This window comes from Rattus rattus, chromosome 8, assembly GCF_011064425.1.
Source record: "Rattus rattus isolate New Zealand chromosome 8, Rrattus_CSIRO_v1, whole genome shotgun sequence".
In the NCBI taxonomy this organism is placed as follows: domain Eukaryota; kingdom Metazoa; phylum Chordata; class Mammalia; order Rodentia; family Muridae; genus Rattus; species Rattus rattus.
Genome location: NC_046161.1, coordinates 63,624,121 through 63,651,846, shown reverse-complemented (window position 1 = coordinate 63,651,846; position 27,726 = coordinate 63,624,121). Strand labels below are relative to the sequence as shown.

At 45.7% G+C, this 27,726-nt stretch overlaps 1 protein-coding gene across 3 annotated transcripts in view; it reads right to left on the bottom strand.

Annotated features, from left to right (window-relative positions):
• Rora (RAR related orphan receptor A) overlaps positions 1–27,726 on the bottom strand; it is a 722,958-nt gene that overhangs the window by 67,211 nt on the left and 628,021 nt on the right. Inside the window, exon 1 of one of the 3 annotated variants that reach the window (XM_032909337.1) lies at positions 23,555–23,679. The exons of the other annotated variants lie outside the window; for them this stretch is intronic. Within the exon in view, the coding sequence (XP_032765228.1) occupies positions 23,555–23,582 (28 nt within the window). The 5' untranslated portion in view covers positions 23,583–23,679. Of the gene's footprint in view, positions 1–23,554; positions 23,680–27,726 lie in introns of those variants that run through there. 3 annotated transcript variants of the gene reach the window in all.

Below are 27,726 nucleotides of genomic sequence, written 5' to 3'. Positions count from 1 at the left end.
AAGGTTTTGAGTAAGTTAAACCTCCTCACTGACAAAGGACCTACAGTTGCTGGGCCAGGCGGCTGAAGCATCCTTTTATTCGGAACTCAAAGGAAGCTATTCACGCCAATATGGCTTGATTTAGCAGATATTAACTGCAGCTAAAGACATGCAAATAGACTGCGTCAGTTGAGGGAGAGCGAGATAAACAGGAGAAACCTACATTGGCTAAGAGAGGAGAAGAGGACAGAGATTGACATTTAAAGAGCAGATGAAAAGGATATGACAACCTAGAGAAAGGGAAGATGCGGACCTGAGACACGAAAGGGAGGGGAAGAGACTCGGAGGGGACAGACCCAGAGGAGTCCCCCCATCCCCCATCACTGGCCTCTTGAGAGAGGAGACAGTTGATCCTGGGCTGCAGGTCACACAAACACGACACGGCACTCAATAAACACTTGTTAGGTAGCCCAATGCACGCGCAAAACTTCTTTCCATTCTAGCTGTAACTTCGGGTTTTATGCTGAACTGTATTAATTCGTTTTGGTTCTTTGGAGACGGTTAAAACCAAAAACAGCTTTAGTGATGAGTCTCCAACAGCTATTCCTTTAGAGGTCTCCAGGACGCTGACCCCGTACCCCTGACACGGGTTGTCATCACACAATCAATTAGAGGGTCATGATACAGTAGTTGGGCCATTGCACCGAGAGTCAAGAGACCAAAGTTCCGAAATTGACTCTGCGGCTAAGTGGTGATGCTGAGCCAGCCACTTAACCTTTCTGAGCTCCTCTTTCCTCCCAAGTCACAGGAGTGATGTGGACTAGAGAGCTGTCAGGACCCACTTATGAGACAGGAAGAATGCATATTACCATATTATTATTCATGTTACCAGGTCTCTATTCTACCCTGTATGGTCCAGTGTTGGAAACTGATAATTTTTCTTTTTTACTCACCCCCTTTCTTTCTTTATTTTTGCCAGCTAGTGGCTTTGCCAACACTACCTTACATAATCAGTTCTGGACATGTTTACCCATTGGTATTATCTGAAGGTGGTTATTTACTGTCCTTGGTTTTTGGGGGTTAGGAGGAAGAACTGGAAGGCCAGAGCCGACAGTGAGTGGACACTCGCTCAGAATGAAGGGACATGATTCTCTTGGCTCCCCTGACATAGTCCTGAGTTCACTGTAGTTTATATTGGCGGTGGTTTCCTGTTTCTGTGCCCTTAAAGACTACATTAATGCCTCTATACACACACAAGGGCCTTCAGCTCGATTTTTTTTCTCCTACTTTTCCACTTGACAAAAACAACCTAATTTTTCCATGAAAATGTAAAACCTGGGGACTGGGGAGGTGGCTCAGTGGGTAAGAGTACTTGCTGGCATTCCCAGGGCCTATATAAAAGTTGGGCATGGCTATTTATGCAGACCCAACATGGTGGGGGACAGAAAAAAGAGATTGTTGGGGTTACTGACCACCAGCCAAGCTCTAGGTTCAGTTAGAGACTCTGTCTCAAAGGACTAAGGCGGAGGGAGATAGAGCAAGACACTGGAGCAGATGTCCTTTTCTGGCTTCCATTGATGTGCATATCTGCCAGAGAAGGCAATCCCCAGTGGACAGCCTGTCTCATATATGTACAGTCCTCCACAACTTCCGGAGTGTTTGAGTTCTCTCAATAAGACGGGACATGAAAAACCCTGAGAAACACAGAGGCAGTGTCCCTTTCCCGAGGGGCTGGGGAACTGGAACATTTCACATTGCTTTTGGATTTTTGAATATTGGTAGCAAGATCTGAACTGAAAACCCAAACTATTTCAAAATCCAAAATTGGGCTCATTCTCAGCTTCTAGGTTTAGAGTATTTCGGATTAGGGGTGGTCGCTCATTATAACCCACTGTGTTTCCTAAGCCCGTGACTGTTGTACCTGGCTGGTCCCCCTACCTTAGGCACTGGTAGGAAGAGAAAGGAAAACGTGTCTAATTGGTTATAATTCCCCAGCATCAGGGACTGAATTCTAAACTGTAAAGAGCGGGGAATTCCTCTAATGCTGCACTTGAGGAGGCAGAGAGAGGATTCCTGAAGCCTGCTGGGCAGCTCGTCTCGCGGAATCAGCAAGCTCCGGGTTCCATCAGAGACCCTGTCTCAAAAAGGAGAGTGAAGAGGGGCTGGAGAGAGACAACAGCTGATGTTGACCCCCTGTCCTCCACCCCCATGTGCACACCCGCAAACATGCACACGCGTACACTACACGAAAACCTACAGACAATGCCTATGATCAACCACATGTTTAGAAGCCAGCTATCTTTAACATAGTATCCTATCACGTCTGTGAAATAACTGGGAGCCAAAAAAAATGAGATGGTAACCTTGAACAAACCAGCAGTCAGGGACCCAATACCACCTCTATTCTGGCTCAGTTTACCTAGTTCCAGGCATTTACCTAGATTACCTGGAGGAGAAACCACGTGAGAGGTAGCTGGCGACAGAGCTTTTCCTGATTCGGACCTCGGTCCTGCCTCACATGTATTAAATTACCAAGTCTATCTTTAAATAAGCGAGTGCTGTAGCAGCCCCGATTCAAACAGCAATCTTCCATGTCATAATTATACCGGCTGTGACACGAGCCCAGCCAAGATCGTATTTTTATTTTAACAAGCCCGAGTAAGTGCATGAGTGTGGGCCGAGCCTTTTGCTCGATAGTCGATACTGAGAGCAGGCTCCAACCTTTAATTTACGCCTTTGCTTGGAGCACCCACAGGGCTACGGGGGTTTCTAGAATCAAAGCTGCTCTGCTCCAGCCTTTCATGGCCTTGCTTCTGCAAGCAGCGTGATTGAACTACGGCTCCGTACGAACTTGTTTTCCCTCCTTCTGGCAGTGCAAAGCAAAACACTACTGCCCCATTCATCTCTGGCGACACCATAATGAAGTCTTGGAATCAATTTATAAGAAGCGAAGTGCAAGAAAAAAAAAATCCGTTGAGAGTCCACGATGGGTGCCTTTCTCGCATCTCATGACAGCACACAGAGGTGGGGGGGAGCATGGGCACTAATACCCCAATCACACCAGAGAAGGGTCCCCAAAGCTTTTTATCCCCTCCAAAAGGATGAAGCGAAGGGAAGCCACTAAGGACACCTGGTGGCACTAAGTGACTTTGTGTGCCTTAAAGATGTCTAGCCACCCCCCTCAGCGTGCTCCCATCACTCTGAAACCAAAGAACACCACCCTGGAGAGTAGCAGCAAAAGCTTTTCGCTATTGGAACCCTGCGGCTCCCTCTGGGTGCCTCATCTCCAGCAGACTCTAGCCGGACACACTGAACTTCTTGCTGTCCCCCAAATTGCTGATTACTGACCCCTTTGAGTTTTCCTCGGCTCCCCACTTTGTTGAAAATGACCTTTCCTAGCTTCAAAGCTTGGAGCAGCCTTTACCTCTTCCAGGCCCTCAATCTGATTAAGACTCCTCTGTGCCCACCGCGCTTCCTGCCATGAACTTGTGTCCGAGCAGGCATTTACCCGTATAGTTCTTCCACAGGTCGCCTTTACCACTTTGTAATGTCCCTAGCACATGTCACATGCTTAATACATTCCTTGGTATCGAGCATCCACTGAGATGTTCAAAAGAACCCCCCACCCCCGACGCATGCACAGGGCTTGGGTCCAAGTGCAGTGTTTGCCAGGTGAGACAAGCTTGGCCAACGCTGTTACCTTAACTTCTGTCTTAACTGTGTGATATGTACCGTGGACCATGTGTGAGAGAGGATAACATGCACCATAACATCACACCTACTGTAGACTAATTCAGCATCTGTTAGTGGTAAGGTGTAGCTGGTCTTTCACATGTGTTCCCTCTTTCCCAAATTCCATACCAGGTAGATACTGTTCTCTTTATGCCTTAAATGATAAGACCTAGGGGGTCTTAAGACTTGCTCAAGTTCCTTTAACTAGAATGTAGAATTTCTAGGTCATGGATACATTTGGAAATGTTTTCTAATTCATACATGAACTTTTTTTTATCCTTAAAATTTTATTTATTATTGTGCAGATGTGGTGTATGCCTGTGTGTGTGTGTGTGTGTGTGTGTGTGTGAGAGAGAGAGAGAGAGAGAGAGAGAGAGAGAGAGAGAGAGAGAGAAAGAGAACAACTTAGTGTTGGTTCTTTCTTTCCACCTTTCTATGGGTTCTTGGGATTGAACTCAAGTCATCAGGCTTATCCACCTAACTGGCTTGGACATATGCTTTCTTATACATATGTAAGCTTCTTAATATCTTTATTCATGTACCTCCGGCCATCCCAAAGAGCCAGAACAGGCCACAAGACCAAAGTCCAAAGTTGGGACCATGAGACAGCCAGAGGTCTGGAGAGATGGATCCACTTGATTTCCTTTGGTCACATACAGATAAGCCAGAAAAGCAGTAAGATCCCCCAACTATGAGTGGGGTGTGTGTGTGTGTGTGTGTGTGTGTGTGTGTGTGTGTGTGTGTGTGTGTTCACTTTCAAAACAAGGCCCAGTTTGCTATGGCTAGCTCTGGGTTAGAACCTCCAGAGGGAGCTAGAAAGTGCCCAGATAGCATCACACCATAGAAGACCTTCTGGTTCCTATGGCAACATCATGGAGACATCTCACCTTTTCCTGTCCACTGACCATCATTTTACTGAGCACACAAGGACTAAACGTAAAGAGAGATAGTCTTAGGTACCTTTCTTTCTCCACCGCAGGGCTGCAAACTCCACTTCACCTCGTTGAAGAGGAAGTAGGAAGAATTGGGATAAACAAAAAGTTTGTTCCAGCATAGAACAGGAGGGACTTAGGAGCCCAGACCCCTAGCCTAGGCTGTTGTGGCAGTCGGCAGCTTCTAGGAGAGTCGGTTTTAATGGGGTGGTCGCTGGCTAGTAAACCATGCAGTGGATGGCCTCAGACCTATGAGTGTGTGCACAGCACACATGAGATTAGGTGGGTTACAGAAATATAATAAGATGAAATAAAGCTGGGAGAGGCTTGGGATACTCAGATAGATCGAGGAGGAGTTAGGGGGTAAGAGTAGGGGGTGCATATGACCAAAATATATTGTATGTATAATGAAATTCTCAAAGAATGAAAATATTATAGTTGTTAAAAACAGTGTTTCTATAATGATTGGAAAATTCCAGAGTTGAGTCTATTCTCAGTTCCAAAAATATATTAGCACTTTTCTGCTCTTCCCTCCTGAGTAAGCTTTATATCAAAGTGCAACATGCAGCCAATGCAACAGCTCAGCAAAGAGAAGCACTTGGCCAAAATCCTGACGACCTGAGTTCGATCCCCGGAACCTGACCTGAGACTGATTCCCCAAACCCTCATAAAGGTGGAAGGAGAGAATCAACGCCACAGAGTTGTCCTTTGACCTGTCCATGTGTACCATGGCATGTGTGCCTCTCCAAAATAAGAATCAAGTAATAATATTACAACAGGATTGGGTTAAAGTTATGAATAGAATTTTGATGAATGTTCTGAGCCAACTGTTCTTTGGATTTTGGAAGTCTTCTTTGCCTGGTCAAAACTGCTAAATTCTATACAATTTAGCATGTAAAATCTTTTCTTTATGTCAGGTGGTGGGACCACCAGGACAATGCTGGGAATTGGATAAAAGACAATGTTTAAACAGCACAAGAATTAGGGCTGGAGGGATGGCTCAGTGGTTAAGATCCCTGGCTGCTCTTCCAGAGGTCCTGAGTTTAATTCCCAATGACCACATGGTGGCTCACAGCTATTAGTAATGGGATCCAACGCCCTCTTCTGGTGTGTTTATAGACACCTGGAGTATACTCACATATATAAAATAAATATATAAACCTTTTTAAAAAGCACAAGAATCTATTTTACTTTGAGGAGGATAATTATGACATGCTATTTTCCAGGAAGGAAAGTTGAATTTTTCATTTTAAGATTTATTTTTACTGTTTTTATCATGTGATCGTGTGTGTGTATGTCTGAGAGAGAGAGAGAGAGAGAGAGAGAGAGAGAGAGAGAGAGAGAGAGAGAGAGCGAGAGAGCACGTTAAGTACGCAGGAGGTGCAGGGCAGCCAGAAGATGGCGTCAGACCTGGAACTGGATTAACACGTGGTTGTGAGCTTCCCAGTGTGGGAACCAAACTGGGGTCCTCTGTAAGAACAACAAATGCCCTTAAGTGCTGAGCCAGCTCTCCAGCTACTTGCTTTCTTTCTAGCCAGCAAAAGAGGTGTCGTTATTTCTCTAACCTTTTAAAGAGGCAGGGCTGCAGCAGCTTCACCTCCCCAGCAGCCATCTGGGCGAGGACAGAGTTAGCTTTGCTTCCCTTCCTCTTAGCCCCATCCCTCACCCATTCAATGGCGTGAGCTGTTCTGAAACTCAGCAGTCCTTCTGCCCAGCCCTCCATTTGGGGGAAGGGATTTCTCATGGCCAGCCTGGCTGGGGCCATTGCACAATCTCTGTTTATACAAGTGAGTGTGCCTAGCCTCTACCTTTAATTGGCCAATAAAACCATGCCAGGAGCAAGGCATCCCAACACCAAGACCCATCAGGCGCCAGAGGCATCCAGTTCTCTCCCGGTTACTGGCATCAGGGGCCAAGCCCATTGGCTTCTCCACCAGCCACAGCCTTTGCATCAGAAGCTAATGAGAACATGAGACCCCCCGTGCCCATTACTTGATAATAACAAAGAGGCAATGGCCTAGTCACAGAGGGCAGCGTACACATCTCTGTGTCAGATGCCAAAAAAGCGATTATAAAATTAGGAACAAATATTAGACATCGCTTTCTAGCCTGCATGCTATTTTCCCCGAGAGATTTCAGGGAAGGTTGGGCTTTCATGCATTTAATTAGAGTAATGGAGCAGGTTCTGCCAAGTGTATCTGAAGCTAGATGAGGGCTCAGCCTTCTCGTCACACTCTGGGTGCCAACAGATATTTGGGCTGACTGTTCCCTAATGGAGAAGGTCCGAAGGAGGGTGATTGACAGCTGCTGTGAAGGGGGCCATCGCACAGTGATATAATTCACCAGTGTGGCCACAGTAGTGGCTGGAGTCTCACAGCTTCCAGGAGTTGGGACAGAGGTAATAATAGAACTAACTGTTCGAAATATCATTTCCTCTATGAAAGTCCAAACCAAACAGGAAATTCACAGCAGGGGTTCACCAGCGCTGGTACTGCTAATGTAGGTTGTAGAAAGTTATAGATAAAAATCATAATAAAACGTAAACCACCATTTTACAGTGGGTCTCTGCTGTATCAATAAAACAACAAACACAGGAAATATACCAGCAGCTACTGTGGTTTGCTATTGCTATTAAGGATGGGCTGTTCTAACAGAGTAGAGTATAAATTTGTGTCTGAAAGTGTCCTGCTTAATAAATTATGAATGCTAATCTGTTCTCATGTAAATTTCTTCCACCGGCACCTCGGACTCCGCCACAAATTCTTTCTCCTGGAGTAAACTGTAGCACTGAAGAAACCCTGGGCTTCTGGGTCATTTTATACTTAGAAAATCACAAGGAGCCAGGCGGTGGTATATGCCTTTAATCCCAGCACTCAGGAGGCAGAGGTAGGCAGATCTCCGAGTTGAGGCCAGACTGGTCGTCTACAGAGTGAGTTCCAGGACAGCCAGGAGAAATCCTGACGAGAAAACCAAACAACCAAACCAACAACAACAAAAGCTACAAAGGAGCAGTTGTTTCTGTGGTTGTACATCAATAACTACGACCTGGGGGCTGGAGAGATGGCTCAGTGGTTAAGAGCACTGACTGCTCTTCCCGAGGTCCAGAGTTCAAATCCCAGCAACCACATGGTGGCTCACAACCATCTGCAATGGGATCTGATGCCTTCTTCTGGTGTGTCTGAAGACAGCTACGGTGTACTCATATATAATAAATAAATAAAATATTTTAAAAATAACTACGACCTGACAAAGGAACACTTGAAACAGTTAACAATACTTTAAATACAGCTAAAATGTACTTTCCTGGATTCCACAAAATTAAAAACACTCCACCAGAATTTAGCAAAACAAACCAATAAACAAACAAGAAAAAAAAACAGAAAAAAAATGTTCTATTGATTTTCTTTTTTTTTTTTTTTTTTAAAAAATCTTTTTTATTTTTGGAGTTTCTTGGCTGCTTCTGTATTCACTGTGTTCTGTGATGTTCTCTTGGGGGAATGTGTGAGAAGAAAGTCTGGTGATACCCAGATAATGGACTGGACAAAGGAGAGGTTATACACACACACACACACACACACACACACACACACACACACGGGGTGGGGGGAGGTCTCGTGTAACCCAGGTTGGTCTAAAATTCACTCTGCATCCAAGGATGACCTTGTACTTATGATCCTCCTGCCTCCACTTCCTGGGTGCTGGGAAGAAGCCATGCACCACCATGCGCTGCTCTCCGCCATCTTGGGAAAGGCCCTCCTGTAGGTTAGGCAGACGTTCTACCAAATAAGCCATGTCACAGACCTCTTCAGGCAACTCTGGATGTTCTATGATGCTTTATACAGACTTCTCAAGGGGGAGTTTCCCTCCTTTTTTGTTTTTGGTTTGGGTTGTTTGTTTTGAGACAGGATTTCACTCTGGAGACCAGGTGGCCTCAAACTAATGACAGACTTCCTGTCTTGCAAGTGCTGAGTTAGAGGCGGGAACCATGGTGCCCAGCTATTGATTAATTAGAATATAGATCCTGAAACCACACCAGTGACTTCATGTTCTGTTCAATTCAAATCAGTTGCTCTATCTTGTCCTGTGGCTGAGGTTTTGTAATCCCCTGTATTGGTTTCACAGGGACGGGGTTGGTTCACCGAGTTCTGTAGTTTTCCAAGGGGTGACACATCTCTTTTATCAGATGCGATCATCTCAAGGGCTCAATGTGGTTAGCTCCCCGCCCCCCAACACCAGAGCATCTTCTAAGTATCAGGTCAATCGTGGGGTTGGACCCACGTATTTCAAACCCGTCATTTGTGCATGCAAGATTGAACGTATTGACAAGAAACACAGCTGACTGTTCTCCGAGTGACAGACACTTGGTTCACTTCACAGAGGCTATGTGACACATCCCCAAGTCTGAATAACCACAGTCAGCCCTTCTGTCAAAGCACAAAGATTTCCATTTAAGAAGAACCAACTTCACTCTCGCTGCAGACACGGGCACAACAGTCTGTCCCCAGAGATAGACTAGTACTTCAGAATGAGGCCGAGAAGTCTGACAGCAAGCACACCAAAGGCATGTGCTCAGTGGTCAAAACTGAGTAAAGTCAGGGTCAGCAAAAGGGCCTAGCAGTTAAAGGCACTTAACACGGAGACTGGAGACCTGAGTTTGATTCTTCTATCCCCACTCACAGGTAGAAGGAGAGAGCTGACTCAACGCTGTTCTCTCGACTTCATAGGTGAGCAACGGCATGCAGACACCCCTCCCCCATCCCAGATCGGGTATACCCTCCACAATAATAATACAAAAAATTGTAAATTTAAAAATTAAGGACAGTCTTAAGGGTAACTGGCCCGGGCTCTTTCCTTTCATTAACACCAAATGTGCAGTATTGAAGGAGCCCATGGCCGTGGTGTGCCGGCAGTTTTATCCACTAGGGCTGTTTCACTGTAGGTGCAGGAGGTCAGCATGGCACAAAGAGCAAACCCTGCCTTCACATTTTCATTCGATTCCTTCTAATCCATAAGAGGGGCCCTGGGAAGCCTCTGGGAGCCCCGGGTGACACACTGAGGACCACTGTTGGAAGGCAGAGACTATGAAATCCAAAAGCTGTCTAATCTGCTCAAGGCTGGTGTCCTGGTCCGGTTGGGTAAAGAAGATTTGAAAGGTTTAGTTTAATTCTGGCTCCTCCCACCTGTCCTCCTGCTTCTATTTACTTAGTTAAAACATTCAGTTGTGGTAATTCAATATACATTTGTGTGGCTCAGTGGGAAGAAGTGTTGGCCATGGAAGCCCTATGGGAAGGGGAGAGCTGACTCATGTGCACCCACTGGGGGCATGTACACACACACACACACACACACACACACACACACTCCACACACAACAAACACACACCTACCACAAACACCCCACACACACACACACAACACAAATAGAAACAGAAAAAAAAAGTCTGTGCAGTTGGTTCCATTAGCATTTTCTTGCTAGGAAAGGAAGCCACTATACCATGTTACTGAGAAATTATCAAACGATCATGAATTAACACCTCCCCCCAAAAAAACCCCAAAGAGACTAGTTCAGCTCCTGCCTGCAATCCCTCTTTTAGACCTTACACACCATGGGTACTTGGGGTGCATTCATACAAGTGTCTTCAAAAATAATCGGGTGTCCTAATTCAGCCACATGCAAATGAATACTCCCCTAAAGAGGCCTTATTATAATTTCCAGCCCTTGATGTCGACATAACCCCTACAGTTCCCTAACTTCTTGCTTTCTAACTTCTGTTTACTGATCTGTTGCTTCAGCTGGCTCAGGATAGCATCAATTAGTACCACTGTGTGTTGATTAAGTTTCCCCAGAGCCCCGAGAAGGCTGCCTTGTATTTATTAATGACTGCACTGGGCACTACTATTTTTCAATAGCATTTAAAAATGAGTAAATTACTGATGCTAGACTATAAAAGAATTTCAAATTTCAAAGGCAAGGAGGGGAAAAAAAAAAAAAGAAAGAGCATATCATTTCAAACCATCCCTAATACTTGCACGGCTGGTTCTATTTTCAATGTAATATTCAAGGGGTGTGTGTCTTCAGCTCTTGACTCTTGTTCTAACCTCAGCATTTTGGAATATACATGACATGAGTTGGGGAATGGAGACATAGACCCGGTGATTAATTAAGAGCTGGTTTAACAGGTATAAATTTCATTATCATACACACACACACACACACACACACACACACACACGCAATAACTACCATACATCTGATTCAGCAAGACTCCACCCACAAGGTTAATGAGAGAGAGATGAGAGAGAGAGAGAGAGAGAGAGAGAGAGAGAGAGAGAGAGAGACTGCAAACCGAGGTGCCAAATTATGATGTCAAGGGTAATTCAACAACCAACGGCAAGCTCGCCCAGTTTAAACTGTCCTATTTGGTAGCGAATTCCACGTAGCATATTAGGTGAAGTTTGAGATGCCCACCTTGGTACAGAGTTTGCTGCTTGAAGGAAGCCAGAGAGGATCCAATCTTTCCAGAGATGAATCTTCCCTAAGTAAATGCCAAGTGATGGGGGTGGTGGGTGGGGGGTGGGAAGCAGTTCTCATTTGCCCAGCCTCCTGAAGTGAAAATCTGCAAGCTACCCCCATCCCCCCAAAGGATCTGGCCGTGAGGTAAAAGCATTCCTCCCTTTGTCTTAAGCTCCTCTTTGATGTGCAAGTCACTGGTGGAGTAAACTGTGATGGCTTTGATGTTGAACTTGGAGACTTTATTGTTACTAGCATGCCTACAAGGAGAGCCGCCAGTCACTTCTCACATCTGAACAACCATGTTCCTTTACGGCCCCTTTTTTACAAGCATCAAATCCTTAAATACATGTTTTCCCATTCCTGCTGATTACCGTGCTATCTGTGGTGGGGGAGGGCCGCGCTCAAATATAATTGCACCCACGTTTTTCTGTAAACACCCCGAGGCATCATCAGATGGCTGGTAACCAAACTCCCTCAACAAGAGAAGCTTAAGTTCAAAACAGATTTCTAGCAAATAAAAACATCCCGGAAAACACTCTTGAGATGTCTTAGCAGTCAAAACGAGGAGTTTGGTCAGTTTTTCTCCTAAGCAACCATTTGAAACGACACTGAAACGACACAGAAACGACTAAGCCACTTTAAGAGCTTGAGGAGGCAGCAGCCGCAGCAGCAGCAGCCTTCCGAGAGAGGTTGCCAAAAACTTGAACCATCTTAACTCATTGTAACAACTTTGTTTCTCTGCAGTGGTCCAAACAGGAAACTTCTGTTAGATGATTCTGCTGGATAGAGGCTTGGCTTCCCCCTTAAATTTCTACCCATCCAGAACAGGCAATGTGCAGAGTCTTTAAAGACGCTGTTGAAGATACAATTGTAATTTCATGTGCCCACTCCCGTCAGATTTTCTTTTCAAACTTTGTTTTAATCGCTTCTGGATATGTCAAAAATCATCCCCTCAGCCCCAGCCCCACTTACAGCACACTATTTGGGTTTCTAACAGACCCTTCTTCTGATCAACATTGCAATAAAACTTAGGGATTCCAGACCTGAGATGAAGTAGGACAGATCTCCATGCTTCCTTCTGTTTTTTTTTTCCCCCAGGTGACACAGGAGGCACGACATTTCTACCTGCTAATCACTGCAAACACATTGGGAGAGTCCACATCTCTTACGGATTTGGGGCTTTAACATGCAGTCGGGAATACAATCACTGTGGAATACAGTGGTTAAGGATGTTTGGTGGTTTTCATTTCTCAGCTAATTCCCCACCCCTAGGTTTCAACTCAACCATCAAAAATAGAAAAGACTTTGGGCTAGAACTTGATAAAGCAAGGCTATAATTTGCCAGAAAGAAGTCTGGGCATATTTGTTAATATTAATGAAAACCTTCTTGTTTTAAAATGTATTTAAATAGCTGGCATTAGCAATTACTTCTTTCTACCTTAGAATTTTCACTTCCAAAAGGAGCTGGCTAGCCGACTGAGGTATCGTAAGCAATTATAGCTGAGGACAGGGAGTAAAGAAGTCAGCAGGCTTTCCTACCTCTTGAACGAGACCCCAGCCCACCTTTCAACTGTAACAGAAACATTTTTATAGAAATGAGAGCTCTGTAAAAGACCTTGACAGCTGTCAGTCGCAGCCTTCTAATTTTACAAACAAAGAACGCACGCAAGTGAAAAAATCTGCCAGTTACCAGATCTGGGCTAGAACCCATGTCTTCATCTTCTGCTTCCCTCCACACATAGGGGCTTTCCACTCCTCAACATTGTGTGACAACACTGGGGACCAGATGACTCATGCACAAAATAAAGGTGTTGAACTTAAGCGATTTCTCAATCGGAATCATCTATATGGCTTACAATTTACCATCACGTGCGACCCACCAATGCCATCAGACCAAGTTCACCAGACTCTCAAGTAGCGCGCGCGCGCGCGCACACACACACACACACACACTATTCAAATTTGTACTTTTAAGCATGTGTCTGTGATGGGGTATGTGCATGTGAGTACAAAAGAGGGTGTTGGATCTCCTGGAGCCAGAGTTACAGGTGGTTGTGACTGGGTCTGACATGAGCGCCTGGAATAAGACGCAGGTCCTCTCTAAGAGCAGTAAGAATTCTTAATGTCCCAGCTCTCTAATCCCTAAGAGGCTGTATGCCTTGAAAGTTCCATCCAGTCTAATATCCTGACAATTCTGGGTGCTAAGAGGCCAGATAGCCTCTGAGCTCCCCTTCTAGGCCTATTGGAGGGCATTTTAGCAAGGGCTGAGGAAACCCTGTGATTGAGCTCTCTCATGCTCATCCACCAAGCCATCATATTTCTGTCAGACTGACTGTGCTGCTGCAGTTACCTATATGAAGGCAGCTGGCACGTTTACTCAAACATCACCCACCACAGCATACACTCAACCAAGGACTCAGACTACATATGTCATGGTCACCACTGTCCGCCCAGCCCACAGCATTGAAGCTGCTACAAGCAATGGGGTATATTGCGCAACCACTTCCCAGGGCCAGAGTAGGTTGTAGTGCTATCTGCCTCCACACCACTCAGAGTCCAACTTTACAGACTTTTCTAGAGGAGAACTCACTCTACACAAAAGGCAGGGTGTCTGGTTATTGGAATCAGAGACAGAGTGTCTGGTCATTTGGAGTAGGAGGTACAGTGTCTGGTCATTTGGAGTCGGCTCCCTAAACCTCACTCCCCCAGCTTGGCCACTGCAGGCACACTTGGAGGATGCTTATGCCTGAGAAAGGCCCTTTTGTTCCTAGGACGTGCCTAGGAAGGGCTTGAGGGGTAGGACATCTTTACTTTGTTGCCGAAAAAAAGAAATAAACTTTAAAAGCAATTAAAAGGCAACATGGGAAAGACATTGCTGTTTCCACTGGAGTTGACCCAGACCCTGCGGCAGACTCCCCCACCTGCTCTGGGAGATAGAGTTCTCACACACAGGGCTGGAACTCACCCAGTCAATGTTGCAAACGGAGGTCAGAACTCCAGACAGCGCCATTCAGAAAAAGGAGCACAGAGCTTTGTCAGTACCATAAGCACCTCTACTGGAGTACCTAGACTGTCTAGGGACCCTCTCCTGTTCAGGTCATTTGGGGTTAAGAGATCTGGGGTAGCATTCTACCCTCCTCCTCCTCCATGTTGGTGTTCTAGGAAGGCCACAGAAAACCGTTTCAAGTGCGGCTGTTATTGAAGTGATGGTAGAAATCCCTCACGTTGGGTTCCCATCTCTATTTCTTTTCAGTGGACCCCAAGGAAGTCCGGTTTACCCTAAGATCGTTCACTGTTGGAGTTTTGCTTTCGTCCTAAGTTAGGAGGCCAGAGCAGGGTTTTCCAAACTGATCTAACCCTCGATTCCATCAAAAGAATTTTTGTGAATACTGACTCATTGGCTTTGGCCCAGACCACCAGAAACAGAACTCTATGCAAGACATACGCCTTCCAAGGAAGGGGTGGCCATGACTGCCAGTCTCTAGGAGCCACTGAGGGAGTAGAGCAGCCCACTGCCCACCCCGGCGCTGACAGCTTAGAACATAAGGGTGTAACAAATTGAGGCCCAAGGATGCCTGTCTGCATCAGAAACACCCAGGATGCTGATTAAATCCGCCCTCCGGACCCCGCCCAACACTGACTCCATCAGGCCATCTCTAGGTGGGACTCAGTAATCCTCCAGTTAGGAGCTCTACTCCAGGGTTCAGGAACCAGTCTCAGGATCATTTGCGAAGATATGTTATAGTTAACTCTTAGATTACTTGAAAGCAAACCATGCTCACACAAAAATTAAGAGTTGGCCTTAACCAGTTAATATTTTGTGGAATCAGATGGTTTTGTGTATCGTCAAGTCAGGTCTCAGATGGCATGTACCTCTGAGAAACTACAAACATGCAAGCCCAAAACCCTCAGCACAGTCCTCTCTGGTTAACTGTGGCTGCCAACATCTTGGTATTTTTTTAAAAATGCTGATTCACCACCCGAGACACCTGACTGACAGGAAGAGCTTGAATCTGACTATAACAGCATACAGGTCGCACCAGGATGATCTATCTGAAACGCTGAAGCATTGTCTGAAATTAATATTTATGTTTGCACTGTGTTCTGTAGAAATCAGAAGTGAGAAAGGGAGATAACAATCCGTGACAATCAAAAGAAAAGAAAAGAAAGGAAAGAAACACAAACAGAAGTAGGGTCCACTTCTGGGTGGTGCACTTTGAAAAAGAAACAATTTGCTTCAATAGCTGATCTCAGCCTAACCGCAAGTCCTCACTTCTTAACCACGACCTTATTTCTAAGATCAAAGGGCAACAGCAGCAGTTTCTCTGCCCCCCACTCCAATCCCTTTTTGTTGTTGTTGTTGTTTTTGCCTTGTTTTCATGAAAAGTTCCAGCTGCGGCTTTCGAGTACTGAGTAGCAGCAAGGCAGAATCATCCTTCTTTAAAACACCAGCAGCGTCTTTCATCTTGGTTACCTCTGCTAACACAGCCCGGGTCCCAGACTTCAAACAACGGAAATCCCAACCTACCTTGTGTCCTTACACCTCTGAGATGTGTCCCCCTGGCTCCCCAAAGGTATTTCAGTGGGAAAGATCGGTATTCTCAGGACTTAGGGGCCTCTGGCTTCTCCGCAGAGGTAAGATTGTTTCATGGTTGATACATCAAGCCCAGCCGAATTCAAAGCTCACTGAAGAGCCAGGCCATTACTCAAATGAGTGCTCTTCTCGGATTCTATGCGGAGTGCTTTTATGTGCCTTGTTGTTTATATGTTGTTTTTTGTGTGTTTCATTTGTCTTTTTTTTTTTTTTTTTTTTAACCCTGTCTTTTGTTTTACAGGCTGGGCTCAACTTTCCTATGTAGCTGACTGAGGATAGCCTTCAGTTGCGGCTCCTACCTCATGAGGGCTGGGAGGACTGGCGTGTACTGCTTCATGCAGGACTGGAGCCTGAGCACAGAGCCTTCTAAATGTCAGGCAAGCCCTCTCCCAACTGAGCAGCACCCTAGCCTGTTTCCAGTAGATGAAACCAAAAACTCTATCAAGCTCAATTACCCTGCACCATACATACTTCGTTTTCTAGACAACCTGAAAGCTTGGGTGAATTAAACCACCCGAGTCTTCGTAAGCCAAGGAGAGCTAAACAGTCCCTCCATACATATTTAAAATTCTCTCTCTCTCTCTCTCTCTCTCTCTCTCTCTCTCTCTCTGTGTGTGTGTGTGTGTGTGTGTGTGTGTGTGTGTTTTGTGTGTGTGTGTGTGAGTGATGAAAAGGTCTTAACTTGAAAATGAATAATGCTGGATTTCACTGACTTTTTTCTTTTAAGAAAGATCAAGGGTAGAGAATAGAATTGAAATTAAAACTTTTATGGCAACAAGACAAGGATTTTTATACAGGTCTTAAATGCTCACAAACCAAATGACTCTCAAATGTGGTACAGACTATGGGGTGCTACAAACAAGCTTCAACAGAGTTTAAGTTTCTTTAAAATGACCCTTCCCTCCAAGCAAACACTAGAGATTCGTTATCTAGTAAGTCATTTCTAATAACTGCCTAAGATAGTGAATTACACTTTGGAAACTGGTGAAGAATGTCCCACAGCCGTGGAGAAAATATTCACAACCTTTGACCTCTTCCACTAGCCTGACAGGAATTTCATTAGTACTGGCGTGGCTATTGCTTGTCATGCGCAAGTATCCACTAGAGGGCAGCCTCATCTCAGATGTGATACTGCTTTGCGAGATGGGGGAAAAAAGCTTATGAGAGCTTGTAATGTTCCTATAATTATTTTTGTGACTTTAAATTTTTTCCTGGATAGTTAAAATAATCAACACAAGTCAAATAAAGTACCCACAAACACTTAAGACCCCGCTTCCACAAATTACAATGATTACCACCAGTATTGATCCCCCATTGAGTTATGGAGCCTTCTTTACGTACTTTAATATGTTTGAAATAAAGTTGTTTTTGTTGTTGTTGTTTTGTTAACCTCTAAATTAAGCACCAAGTCAGCCACATCATATTAGGTATTTGGACCTCACTTTTTGTATCAAAATGTCAAGCATTTCTAGACAAACTAAGGTGTGTTTTTCATTTGAGGTAGAAACTGACCACAATTGTTATAAGATGGCTGAATGGTGAACTTTGAGTGAGATGGGAGGCAGAGGGATCCCAGAACTCAGAGGGAGGTGTGTGTGTGTGTGTGTGTGTGTGTGTGTGTGTGTGTGTGTGTGTCTTCTTGTTTTCAAATATCAGTCTTCAGTTTGAGGGACGAATTACATGTGTCCCATACAGCACTGGAAGGTGGGCTCAGAACTAAGATCCCAAGAACTAAGCAGACATGTACATGAGTGCTTGATATGGGATGAGTTTTCTAACTCAGCATGGAATAGTCTATCTCTGGAGCTCCCCATCAACAGGAGGTGTTTCAAGCATAACATGGCAGTCATGTCACAAGAATGTTGTGAAGAACACCCACTTGCTGATGGGACCTTTAATCTGAGTGACCAGAAGTTTCATTTCTTCCGGAGCCTCTGAAGTAACAGCACATCTCATCCCAGTACCCGGAGAGGTTAAGTGCCAACCCAGCAAGAAGTGAGCTTCTGCAGCTCTTCAAGAAAACTTCTATTTCTGCTGATGGGAAAGACACCAAGCTTCTCAACAGTAGGCACTGACGCCCCTTGGCTATTCAACACAACCATACTGACAAGCACTCGACCACGTAAAACATATTAAAATAAAAAAGACGTCCCTGTGAACCCCCTCCTTTGCCTAAAGATAAATGGGACAGGCAGGCAAACATTTGGCTGAATTCTGTCATGATGAGGACTCCTTGCAAAGGTCGGCTGCACTTCACGATGCTGTTCTGTATTATCTAGGAAAGTCAAGCTTGGTTTCCCCCCAGATCTTAATACCAAGCAGGCTTAATGAAAATCACGAAGAGCAATGAGAAGCAAATAAGAATAACCCCATTTGTACCAAATTGATTTTATTAAAGAGTAATTTAAAGATATTAGGCTCAGCAAAGCATTACATAATTGAATCTATTTTTCCCCCATATAAACGGCAGACTTTATCATTTACGCTAACTAGAGGCAAAGTTATATACAGGGCATTTTTACAGCTTCCTTCGTGGGGTGACAGGAAGACGCTGGGACTTAGTTGCCTGGTCCAGGCTCTACCGGATGTCAGCTGAAAAACTTTATCTATGGCCTCTGACCCGTGTAGCTTCATTTTCTTCACCTCAAATGCCTGGGATCATCGGACAACACAGACAGGAGTGTGCATGAGACATGAAGTGCACACAGGTTAATACCCTGCCCCTATTGGCTCGGGAAATGCTGAGTTGACTTCAGAGAAAAGTCAGAAAAGTACTGGCGGGAGTCAACTTGGCCTTGCTTTCTGTAGCCATGAGTGCAGAGGGTTAAGTCATACTTATCTCATAACCCGACAGGGCCTAGTTTCACTTAACATAAAAATCTAGAAACAAAATATTTCAAGTGCTTTCCCCTCCACCCCCATATTGCCCATCAGCTAAAATGAGCTTGTATTTAGACCTCTTCTCTAGGCGTAGCACTCTGAGCGTTTATGGGAAAAGCCTGTTCTGTCATGTCACCCACACAATACTGATGGTTACAGAGAGCTCAGGTGGTGAATCTCTCCGTCCACCAGTCCAAGGGCCAAAACACATGGGAAGGATTCTCGGGGAGTGGCTACATGGGGCATAGATTCTGTCTGTCCTTCCTCAAAGGGTCGGCGTGTGGACTTGGAAATAGTATCACACTTCAGTTCACCCTTGAAGTGACAGGTGAATGTTTAAACATTCACTTTAAAATCAGAAAAATATAAAATGAGTGTAGCTGATGGCTTAATGTGACTAAAGGTTATGGTTTTGATCGATCAGATGTGAAACATGCACACTACAGCAGCTTCGATCTTTCTGCAATGAACGCTGTGAGTATGTAGAAAACAAAAAGGCCATCTTTCTTGTGCCTTTTGGTGCTAAGGAACAAGGAGATGAACATATGAAGTTAACACCCTATCAACCAAGCTACACCCAGGCCTGCACAAACACCGCCATTACAAAGTATTCCCAGACAACAAATTCCATAGGAATTTTATTGATGGTGAAGTTTTTAGGAAGACTCATCCATCCATCCATCCATCCATCCATGTATCCATCCATCCATCCATTCATCCATCCATCCATCCATCCACCCCCATCCACCTATCCATCCACCCACCCACCCACCCCTCCACAAAGTTAACTTTTGTCCTAATAAACGGCCCTTTTTAAATATTATCGTCCTAGGAGTCACAGAGTAAGTTGCAAAGCTAATGGCTGCTCCCCCAGATGTTTGGCAATGATTTGTTTGCTGACCTTGCTGACCATTGGTATTCTGATCTCCATGGCTGGAAGGGAAGATGGGAGAAAAGAAGTCTAGAGAACTATGAATTTACTTACAGATATGGCTACTGAACATAAAAAAAGAATCAAGACTTAAATTCCAGGGATAACTAAATTTGCGTAGTTATCGTTTTCGCTTTCTACCTGGCTAATGCTTATATTAGAACGCTCAGCACGGCTGATGGCAAATCACCCGACAGAAACATACTTTTGTCGCACATGTCCTATGACACAATTGAACAAACATAGCATTGAGAAGCTGCCTATGAAAACCGCATTTAAAAACCACCCCTCGGACCAGCACCGCTCCCTTTACATCCATCCAAATTCAGACCTTCTGTCTTTAATTATCTTTAATGTTTACTTATTATGTCTTTATGCATGTGAACGTGTGCGTGCCATGGCACACGTGGGGGGGTGTCAGAGGCCAACTTGGGAGTGTTTCTTTCCACTCTGTGGGTTCCAGGGACAGAACTCAGGTCCTCTGACTTGGCAGCAGGTACCCGTACCCTGCGAAGGCATCTCTCAGGCCTGGGACCTTCTGTCTTTCAAAGAACAGTCCTCTTTGCAACAAACAAACAAACAAACAAACAAACAAACACACACTTGGTTCCACACTAGCAGCCATTTGAGTTTTCCCTTTTCAACGTCAGCCTTCACTTTCTCCCAGACCAATCCATCACAGGTCCCCTAAAGGGGACACAAATCCCTACCTAGTAAGGGGATAGATACCACACGGAGGATGTTTAAAATGAGACTAGAAATTGAATCCAATTTTCACGTGGTAAAAACAAAAGCCAAATTGTTCCAGACTGTTGAAGGTATGTGTGACACCAAAGCCCAATACACAGAACATTTCCAAAGGCTCCAGGTGCCTTGGCATCTGTGTGACAAACCAGAGGGAAAAAGCCAGGACAGGATGGAGGCTCCCACCTGAGCCTTCAGCCTTCCAAGTTCCCTACACAAACAGAGGCTGCAGAGCCATACAATACCAACGGCTCCTGCTCAAGCCTTCCAACACTCAGTTACCAGCCAGCAGGACAGGCCCGTGTGATGGCCAGACCAAGTGCCCCTTGCCTCCATAATAAACATCATCCCCACTCTTTCCCTGTGCCCAAGGAGCAATCCAAATGGTAGTGGGAATCTGTTGTTAAGCAAGCAAACAACACACTGAAGAGAAGAGTTGCTCCAACTCAAGGTTATTGCCTCCTGAGCATCGAACCACTTTAAGCCTAAACTAATTTGACAACTAACACAGAGAAAGGATTTTCTTCTTTGCTGAGTTCAAAAAGGCCTGATTTAATGATTGTTTAAAAAACATCATTAAATCGGGCAACAAAGAGGATGCCTCTCTTTTTATAGTGGCTTGTTCTCTCCTCCTCTCTTCACGGGCAAATCTACACACCAGAAGGCTATGCTATGAAGAAGAACCTTTCTGTTTTGCACGAAGAATCTAATTATGTAAACCCTTGCATATGGAACCAATTTAACTATTAAAACCAAGAGGCAGCAGGGAAGTATTTAATACGATTCCAGGCCAGTTTTTTTTTTCCTCCCTTAAATCTGATATGGAAACATTTACAGCATTCCTTGCCTTCCCACAAACTATTTTTCTAAATTTTGCACCAAAGCAAGACAATCCTATTAAGACAAAAGACGTAAGATGCTGGGACAGAAGCACTCTAATTCACATACCCCCAACAACCCTAAGCTTGGGTTTTAGAGAAAACTACGGGTTGGACTTACAGACATATTTTTTTCCTTTCTCGGTGACAATGTATCAATCTAGGAATCTATTATTTTACAGAAGCCAGAGGAAGCTCTAAAGTTTTGTGTGTGTGTGTGTGTGTGTGTGTGTGTGTGTGTGTGTGTGTCTGTCCGTCTGTCTGTCTCAGGGGTGTTTGGGGGGGGATACTGACGGCCTCCGGGGCTTTTTATCACAAGGCGAGTTTGGTTAGAACTATGCTTGGTACTAAACCTACAAAAACCAAAAGCCAACTTACTAAAAAAAAAAAAAAATCAGTCTCAAATAATATCATCAAAAGACAGTTTCTTAATATATGAGGTTTACTGTTCAGTAGGAGAAAAAAAGGCAATTAAAAAGAAGTCCCTCTCGGCTTCTCACCTTCCTCCCTATCAACACAAATGGTAAACAGAATGGATGAGGACCAAGGAACACTTCCCGAACAGCAAATTCTATGTATTTTTTTGTTTAAATTTAAGGAGGTGAAGGAACGAATTACAACTGACTTCGCGGCTTCTGCTTTTAGTTTTCACTTAACAGGTTTAATGAAAAGAATTACCATGATTCTCTTTTGGGGAGGGGAAACCTATTTCTTTTACATAATAAGAAACCTCAACACCTTTCCTACTCCAATACTTTCACACACTTAAGACCACGCGAAGCTCTTCCCTCTCGTGTTATACCAGTCACATATTATAAAAGTGATTCAACCTCACTTCCCGCAAGTGGTAGGGGAAAGGCATTGAATCTGCTGTGGGCGCATCCTACAGAGAGATTTCATCGCACGCAGCCAGCTCATCTCAGCGTCCTGAATGCTTCGACCTGTTAATAATTAATAAAAGATGCCACCCAATCTCTAGTGAAAAACACGGTGATCTGAAAGAAAAGCCGGCGTAGATACGGTACGGGTGTCCTTCATCCTGGATTGCAACGACAAAATAATCCTAAACCTAGCAAACGTTTAAAGAGCACCGGGCGGCCGCGCTGGAGGGCAAAACCCCGGCAAGACCTTCAGGGTGCTCACAATTGCTGCCTCTGAGAGGAGCGGTCACTGTGCCACAGACAGATGGAGCTTTAAATCCCCAAGCCGGGCGACGGGGCCTGCACATTGCTTGGGCAGATTATCGGCCGGGAGGACCCAGCAGGCGCACGATCGCGCAGAGTGCTGCGGGCTGAGTCTTTCCAGGGCCATCTGCAAAGGTCGAGGCGCCTGTTTCGATTTCTCCCTGCGGCACAAGCAACTTCCTGCGCACCTCCAAACTTTGTCTCCATCACAAACTTCCCTGACTTGCCTGGGCTTCTTCCTGCCTCACCCTAGGACACCTGAAGCCAGCCGTCCCGTCCCAGCAAACCACTTTCCTCCTTACTCCCCCCAGCTCAATACAACAGATCAGGGAGGAGGCCCGGGGTGCGGAGGCTTGACGGCGGCTAACCTGTGCCCATAGGCCTTCGCCGCGGTCTAACCTCGGCTTCTCCTCTTAAATCCCATGGGCTGATTCTATCTTCTCTCTATATCCATGCACAAACCTAAGTGTCTAGCAGGAGCGCGCTGCGGCCCGGGCAGTAGCCGAGGGCGTCTTGGCACCTTCGGGGTGCGGGGTTGACTCCGGCCCGCGCGCTTTCGGAAGTGGCGGCGTCCGAGGGACACAGCGCTGAGTTGCCACACTTTCCTAACCCGCTGGCCACTCGGGCGCTCAGGCGCTCCGAGCTGCAGAGGGTGGGGTGGCCGTACGGAGCTCGGACGCCAGGCCTGGAACGCTAACCAGTCCTGGGGATGACACCACTAGCGTTCGCATTCAGGGCTCGGCCTGGCCGCCGCTCCTCCCCCCACATAGGCCAGAGTTGTCCCGGGGTGCGGGCCCTGGGGACCCAGTGTGGACGTCCCCAGCTTCCTCCCAGTTGCCAGATCCTCCCTATGCGTTCCAAGAGCTGCGACTCTCGGCAAACTTTCTTTGGGGGAGCCCCGCTGGGTGTCAGGCGCACCCAGACGAGTGACAGCGGCTAAGGAGACGCCAGAGGGGGGGATCGGGCCCGTGAGTCTAGCTCCACCGACCGGAGGCAGGCCAAACCCTCCTCCGGGCTCTAGTGGCTACTCTGCCGTGGCCCCGGGGGCCCCGTTGGGTTCCAGTGGCTGCCCCTGGGCAGTACGTGAGCTCCGGCAGGCGCGCCCACCCCTCCCCCTGCGCGCCCTCCTCCCCGCCCCCCGGAGCCGTCAGTCCACTCGAGTCTCCGCGGGCCACCCGGAGCTCACCTTTCATCGCTGCGATCACAAAATACATCCTTTACGCCGCGGTGCGGAGAGCGCAGGGAGAGCCGACCGTCCGACCCCGGAGCCCCCTCTTGCCGCCGCCGCCCGAGCCACAGCAGCAGCTGCCGCAGCTGCCCGCCCGCCGAGAGCCATCCCGAGCCATAAGAGGCTCCATGTGACCGGCTGACATCACGGCCGCCGCTCTGTTTACACCGCGCCCCTCCGCTTCCTCCGGGGCGGGAGCGAGAGGCGGGAGGCGGGTGCGCCTGGGCGCCGCGCTCCGCCCCCGCGGGCAGGTGACCGCGAGCGGCCCACCCCGACACAGTACTGCCCCCCTGCGCTACCAGGGCCCCCGCACCAAAGTCCCTCGCCACCTCCTTACTAACCGGTCACCTGTGGCGGCACGGAAGCTCTCTGCCATGCCTCTGATCACTTTCCACATGCCCTTCCCCCGCCACTTCAGCTAAGCACCCCGATGCCACTCTCAGCTCAGTCCCAGAACCCTTCTCGGTTGACAAAAGCATCCGATGGTTAGCACCAAAGTAGCTTTTGGTCTGAGGAAGCTGCAATTTCCCTCGGGTCCCATGGCATCCCAGCCCCCGGGCCCTGAACTGACACCAATTTTGGGGAGGAGAAAGCTTCCGCTTAAGACTTTCAGGACTCACCCAGCTCACAGCATCCAAGGTCCTGGTTTCGGGCTGCCCACTCCCGCAGCAGCATGCGGCATTCAAGACCGCCTGTATGTGGAAGACTAGTAAACCGTGTCTACCAGCTAAATGAGCTCCAGGTGCCAGACAATTTGAGCCACTAGTCCCCAGGCTCATCCTATCTAGAACTCTCTCCAGAAAACCCATCTACAAACGGAAAGGACGCTATTTTTCTAATCTCAAAGAGAAGACATAGCATTTTAAACAGAAGAAACAACAAACAACACCGTTAGCCGTACCATTCACCTTACGACCCAGGTTTAATTCTCTCCAATGTTTGAAACTTTTTACTGCATTTACGTAAACCACGGTTTTATTTTTGTCCCCAGATGAATCTCTTTATGCTGAATTTCAAGACTACTTACCAAGCGTCCGCTTTACTTAAAACGTTGGCAAGCATGCCTACAGTATTGCGCATAACAGAAAAAAAAAAAATCTACTAAGCCAAGCTTGCTTACCTAGTGCTGTTCTGAGACAGCCCTCACCCTCCGATGATCAAACAGGAAGGATTCTAGTATTTCTCTTTCCATATAACCAAGCTAGCCTTGACCCTGTATTGTGGCTGTAATTTAGAACACATGCAGACATCTAGTCCTGTAACAAAGATTCAGATCTGTCCGTTCTCCTTCCTCCCAACCCCATTTCAAGGAACAAAAAAAACAAACCACATTGTTTTCCAAACATTTACACAGTGCTGGGACTGGAATGGTCAGAAACTTTCCTCGTCTTTTAGTCAAGCTATGGCCTTACAAAAATGTTTGATTTCAGACACATTCATCCCCAAGTAGGCTTTTTTTTTCCTTCAGAATTTTTTGAAATACACCCACAAAAATAAGAAGAGACAGGATAAGAATCTGAAGCCAGGACCTACCCATGTTAACTCAGCTGTCCAGCCATAGTGAAGTGGACAAGGGTTACAAAGGAAATCAGCCATACCCACTGTAATGTTTACAATTATGAAATTAAATCACACCATGTTCCCATGATGCAACGCCATCTCCCAATGAGGCAACGCCCCATTCTTCAAATTTGGTTCTGGGTTTCCCTTGTGCTAATAATGTAAAAAGAAGAGTGCCACCAAACTAGCCTAATGATGGGTTCTGGGTGCATTTTCTTTTCTTTCCTTTGTATTGTTAAAGAAGGGGAAACACAATCACAGAGCCCGTGTTCATGTGTTCTGCGCAAAGCAAGTGCATGTTGATATACAGCTGAGGACTCACTTCCAAACAGAATCTTGCTGCAGATAAGAATGCTTTGAAAATAACCAAATCCATTAGCTCCAGTCTGCCCACCAGACATCTGACTCCAAGGTAAAGAGTCTTACATCTAAAGTAATCAGTTATTTCCAGGCCATTTCAAATGAAATCGGGAAGGAGGAAGGGCATGCGCTGTGACACAGACTCCAATAATAACAAGAAGGGTGATCTTCCTTCCTGTAGAGAAGTCCTCAATAGAAATAAAAATCTCTTCATACTTATTTGAAATATTTACACATTTATTCAGCAAAGACATTTCCAGGATAATGTAATCCTGACCTTGCCCTTTGGAAGTGCATTGCTCTCACGTCCTACAACTAATGAGCATCAGAATTCAGATGTTAAGTCATAACCTTCCTGGGTGGCTAGGTGCTATTCGTAATACGTGCCTCTGCTACATATCATCAGCCTTTAACTTAGGGGAGATAACTGTACTTCATAGGAACAGCTTTTATGAAACTTTTGAAAATAAAAAAACGAGAGGGTTTATTTTTAAGTAGATGATAGAATATATTTCCCATGGAATTATAAGTCTTTGACCAAACAAACCAGCCAGGAATGAAAGGCCACATACCTTCCTTGAAGAAAATCAAATTGGAGCCACAAATACAATCCTGTATAAAATTTCACACACTAAATTAAAACATCCTCACGTAGAGACACAGAATAATGTTGAAACATTATAAGCATGTAGGAATAATCAGATTTTATTGAATAAACACAGTGGAGTACCTAACACGGGGGAAATGGTTTTAAGAAATATATTCTTTGCATCCTTTTAAACAAGCACTCTGAAGAAGAAAAAATATATATTGCTTACAAGAAGGAGATTCCATAGGATGGGAATTCTTTCCTGCAGATGGGGGAATGTTACATATGAATTCTCAAACATGTTTATGTTGGCTAATCTCAGCAAAGGGGTCAAAATGAGTTTATAGATGGCCACAGACTCATAAGGGGTCCCATTGGCTTGATCACACCAGATCTGACACTTAGTAGAAAGTAAAGACACAATTTAGAGACCAGATTTTCCCAGAATACCCCTGAGCAGATACTGGTGCACCTCTACAGGGTGGACAGACTGGAGTATGACCACGAAGTTGGTGTCAGTCTCTCTTCTAGAGGTCAAGAAGATGATTCGGGCTTCACTCCATAGGACAAGTTCATGAACCTAGAGACACATGACCGCCCAAGATGCTGAGAAAGCAAAGTACAAGGCCTCATCCCTAAACAAACCATTCCTATCACTGGTTCAAGAAACATTGCGGAATGAGAGAGGAGAGAATGTAAAATGTGGGAAGAGCGGTGGAGTCTCTGTTCTCTTGACACCAGTTAACATTAACATGAACACGAAGCAGCCACAATTGCTTGCAAGGGGCCCATTCAAGACAGGGCTTTTCGACAGTCAGCCATGGGTGTGAGAGAGCTCAAAAGGATATACAATGTCTTCAACTGTATATTGGCTGGCGAACCTGCCGAACTCCAATAATAATTCTGATCTTAAGGCCATATGGATGGCCTTGGCTAAACCCAATGGTCACAAATGAGCAAAAAAGACAGGAATATGGGAAAGGAGTAGGGAAAGGAAGGGAAAGTGGCTAGATGGGGGGAAGAAGGAGATGAGAGGGGTCAGGGTAAGAGCGATCAGAATGGCTCACATACACCCGTGAATCAAGGATCAATTTTAATTAGAAAATGATTCTTGGCTTTTGGAGATTGGGATTTGTACCACACGGAGGCCTGATCATATGGTATATCACACCCATGTGTGCACATAAGCTTGGGGTAGCAAACCAGTGGGTTGAGGTGTTTGTCCTAACTCCTCAAATCCCAGAACAAGATGATTTCAACATTTTGGGATGCATGCGACTGGGAGCATTTCGGTTCTGTCTTTCCCTCGCCCCTTCTCTCCTAGAGCTTGATAATTCAGTTAATCTCGTCTTAACTGAACAGGAAAGAAGTCACCCAAAGGTTAACGCAGCTCTATGACCTTGTCTCAGCTCAGTCTTTGCCTCCTGAAAGACCAACAGGGTCAGCAAGACTACACAGAGGGAAGCTACGGCGAAGGCATCTATCACCTTACATAGATCATGGTCTTGCTAAATTGCTGATCTGGAAGGCTCCGGGTCTCACAAAAAACATTTTATGAATAATACTGGAGAGATCCAGAATCAAAGGTAAGAGAGGGAATCCTTGATTTATCCTGTTTATT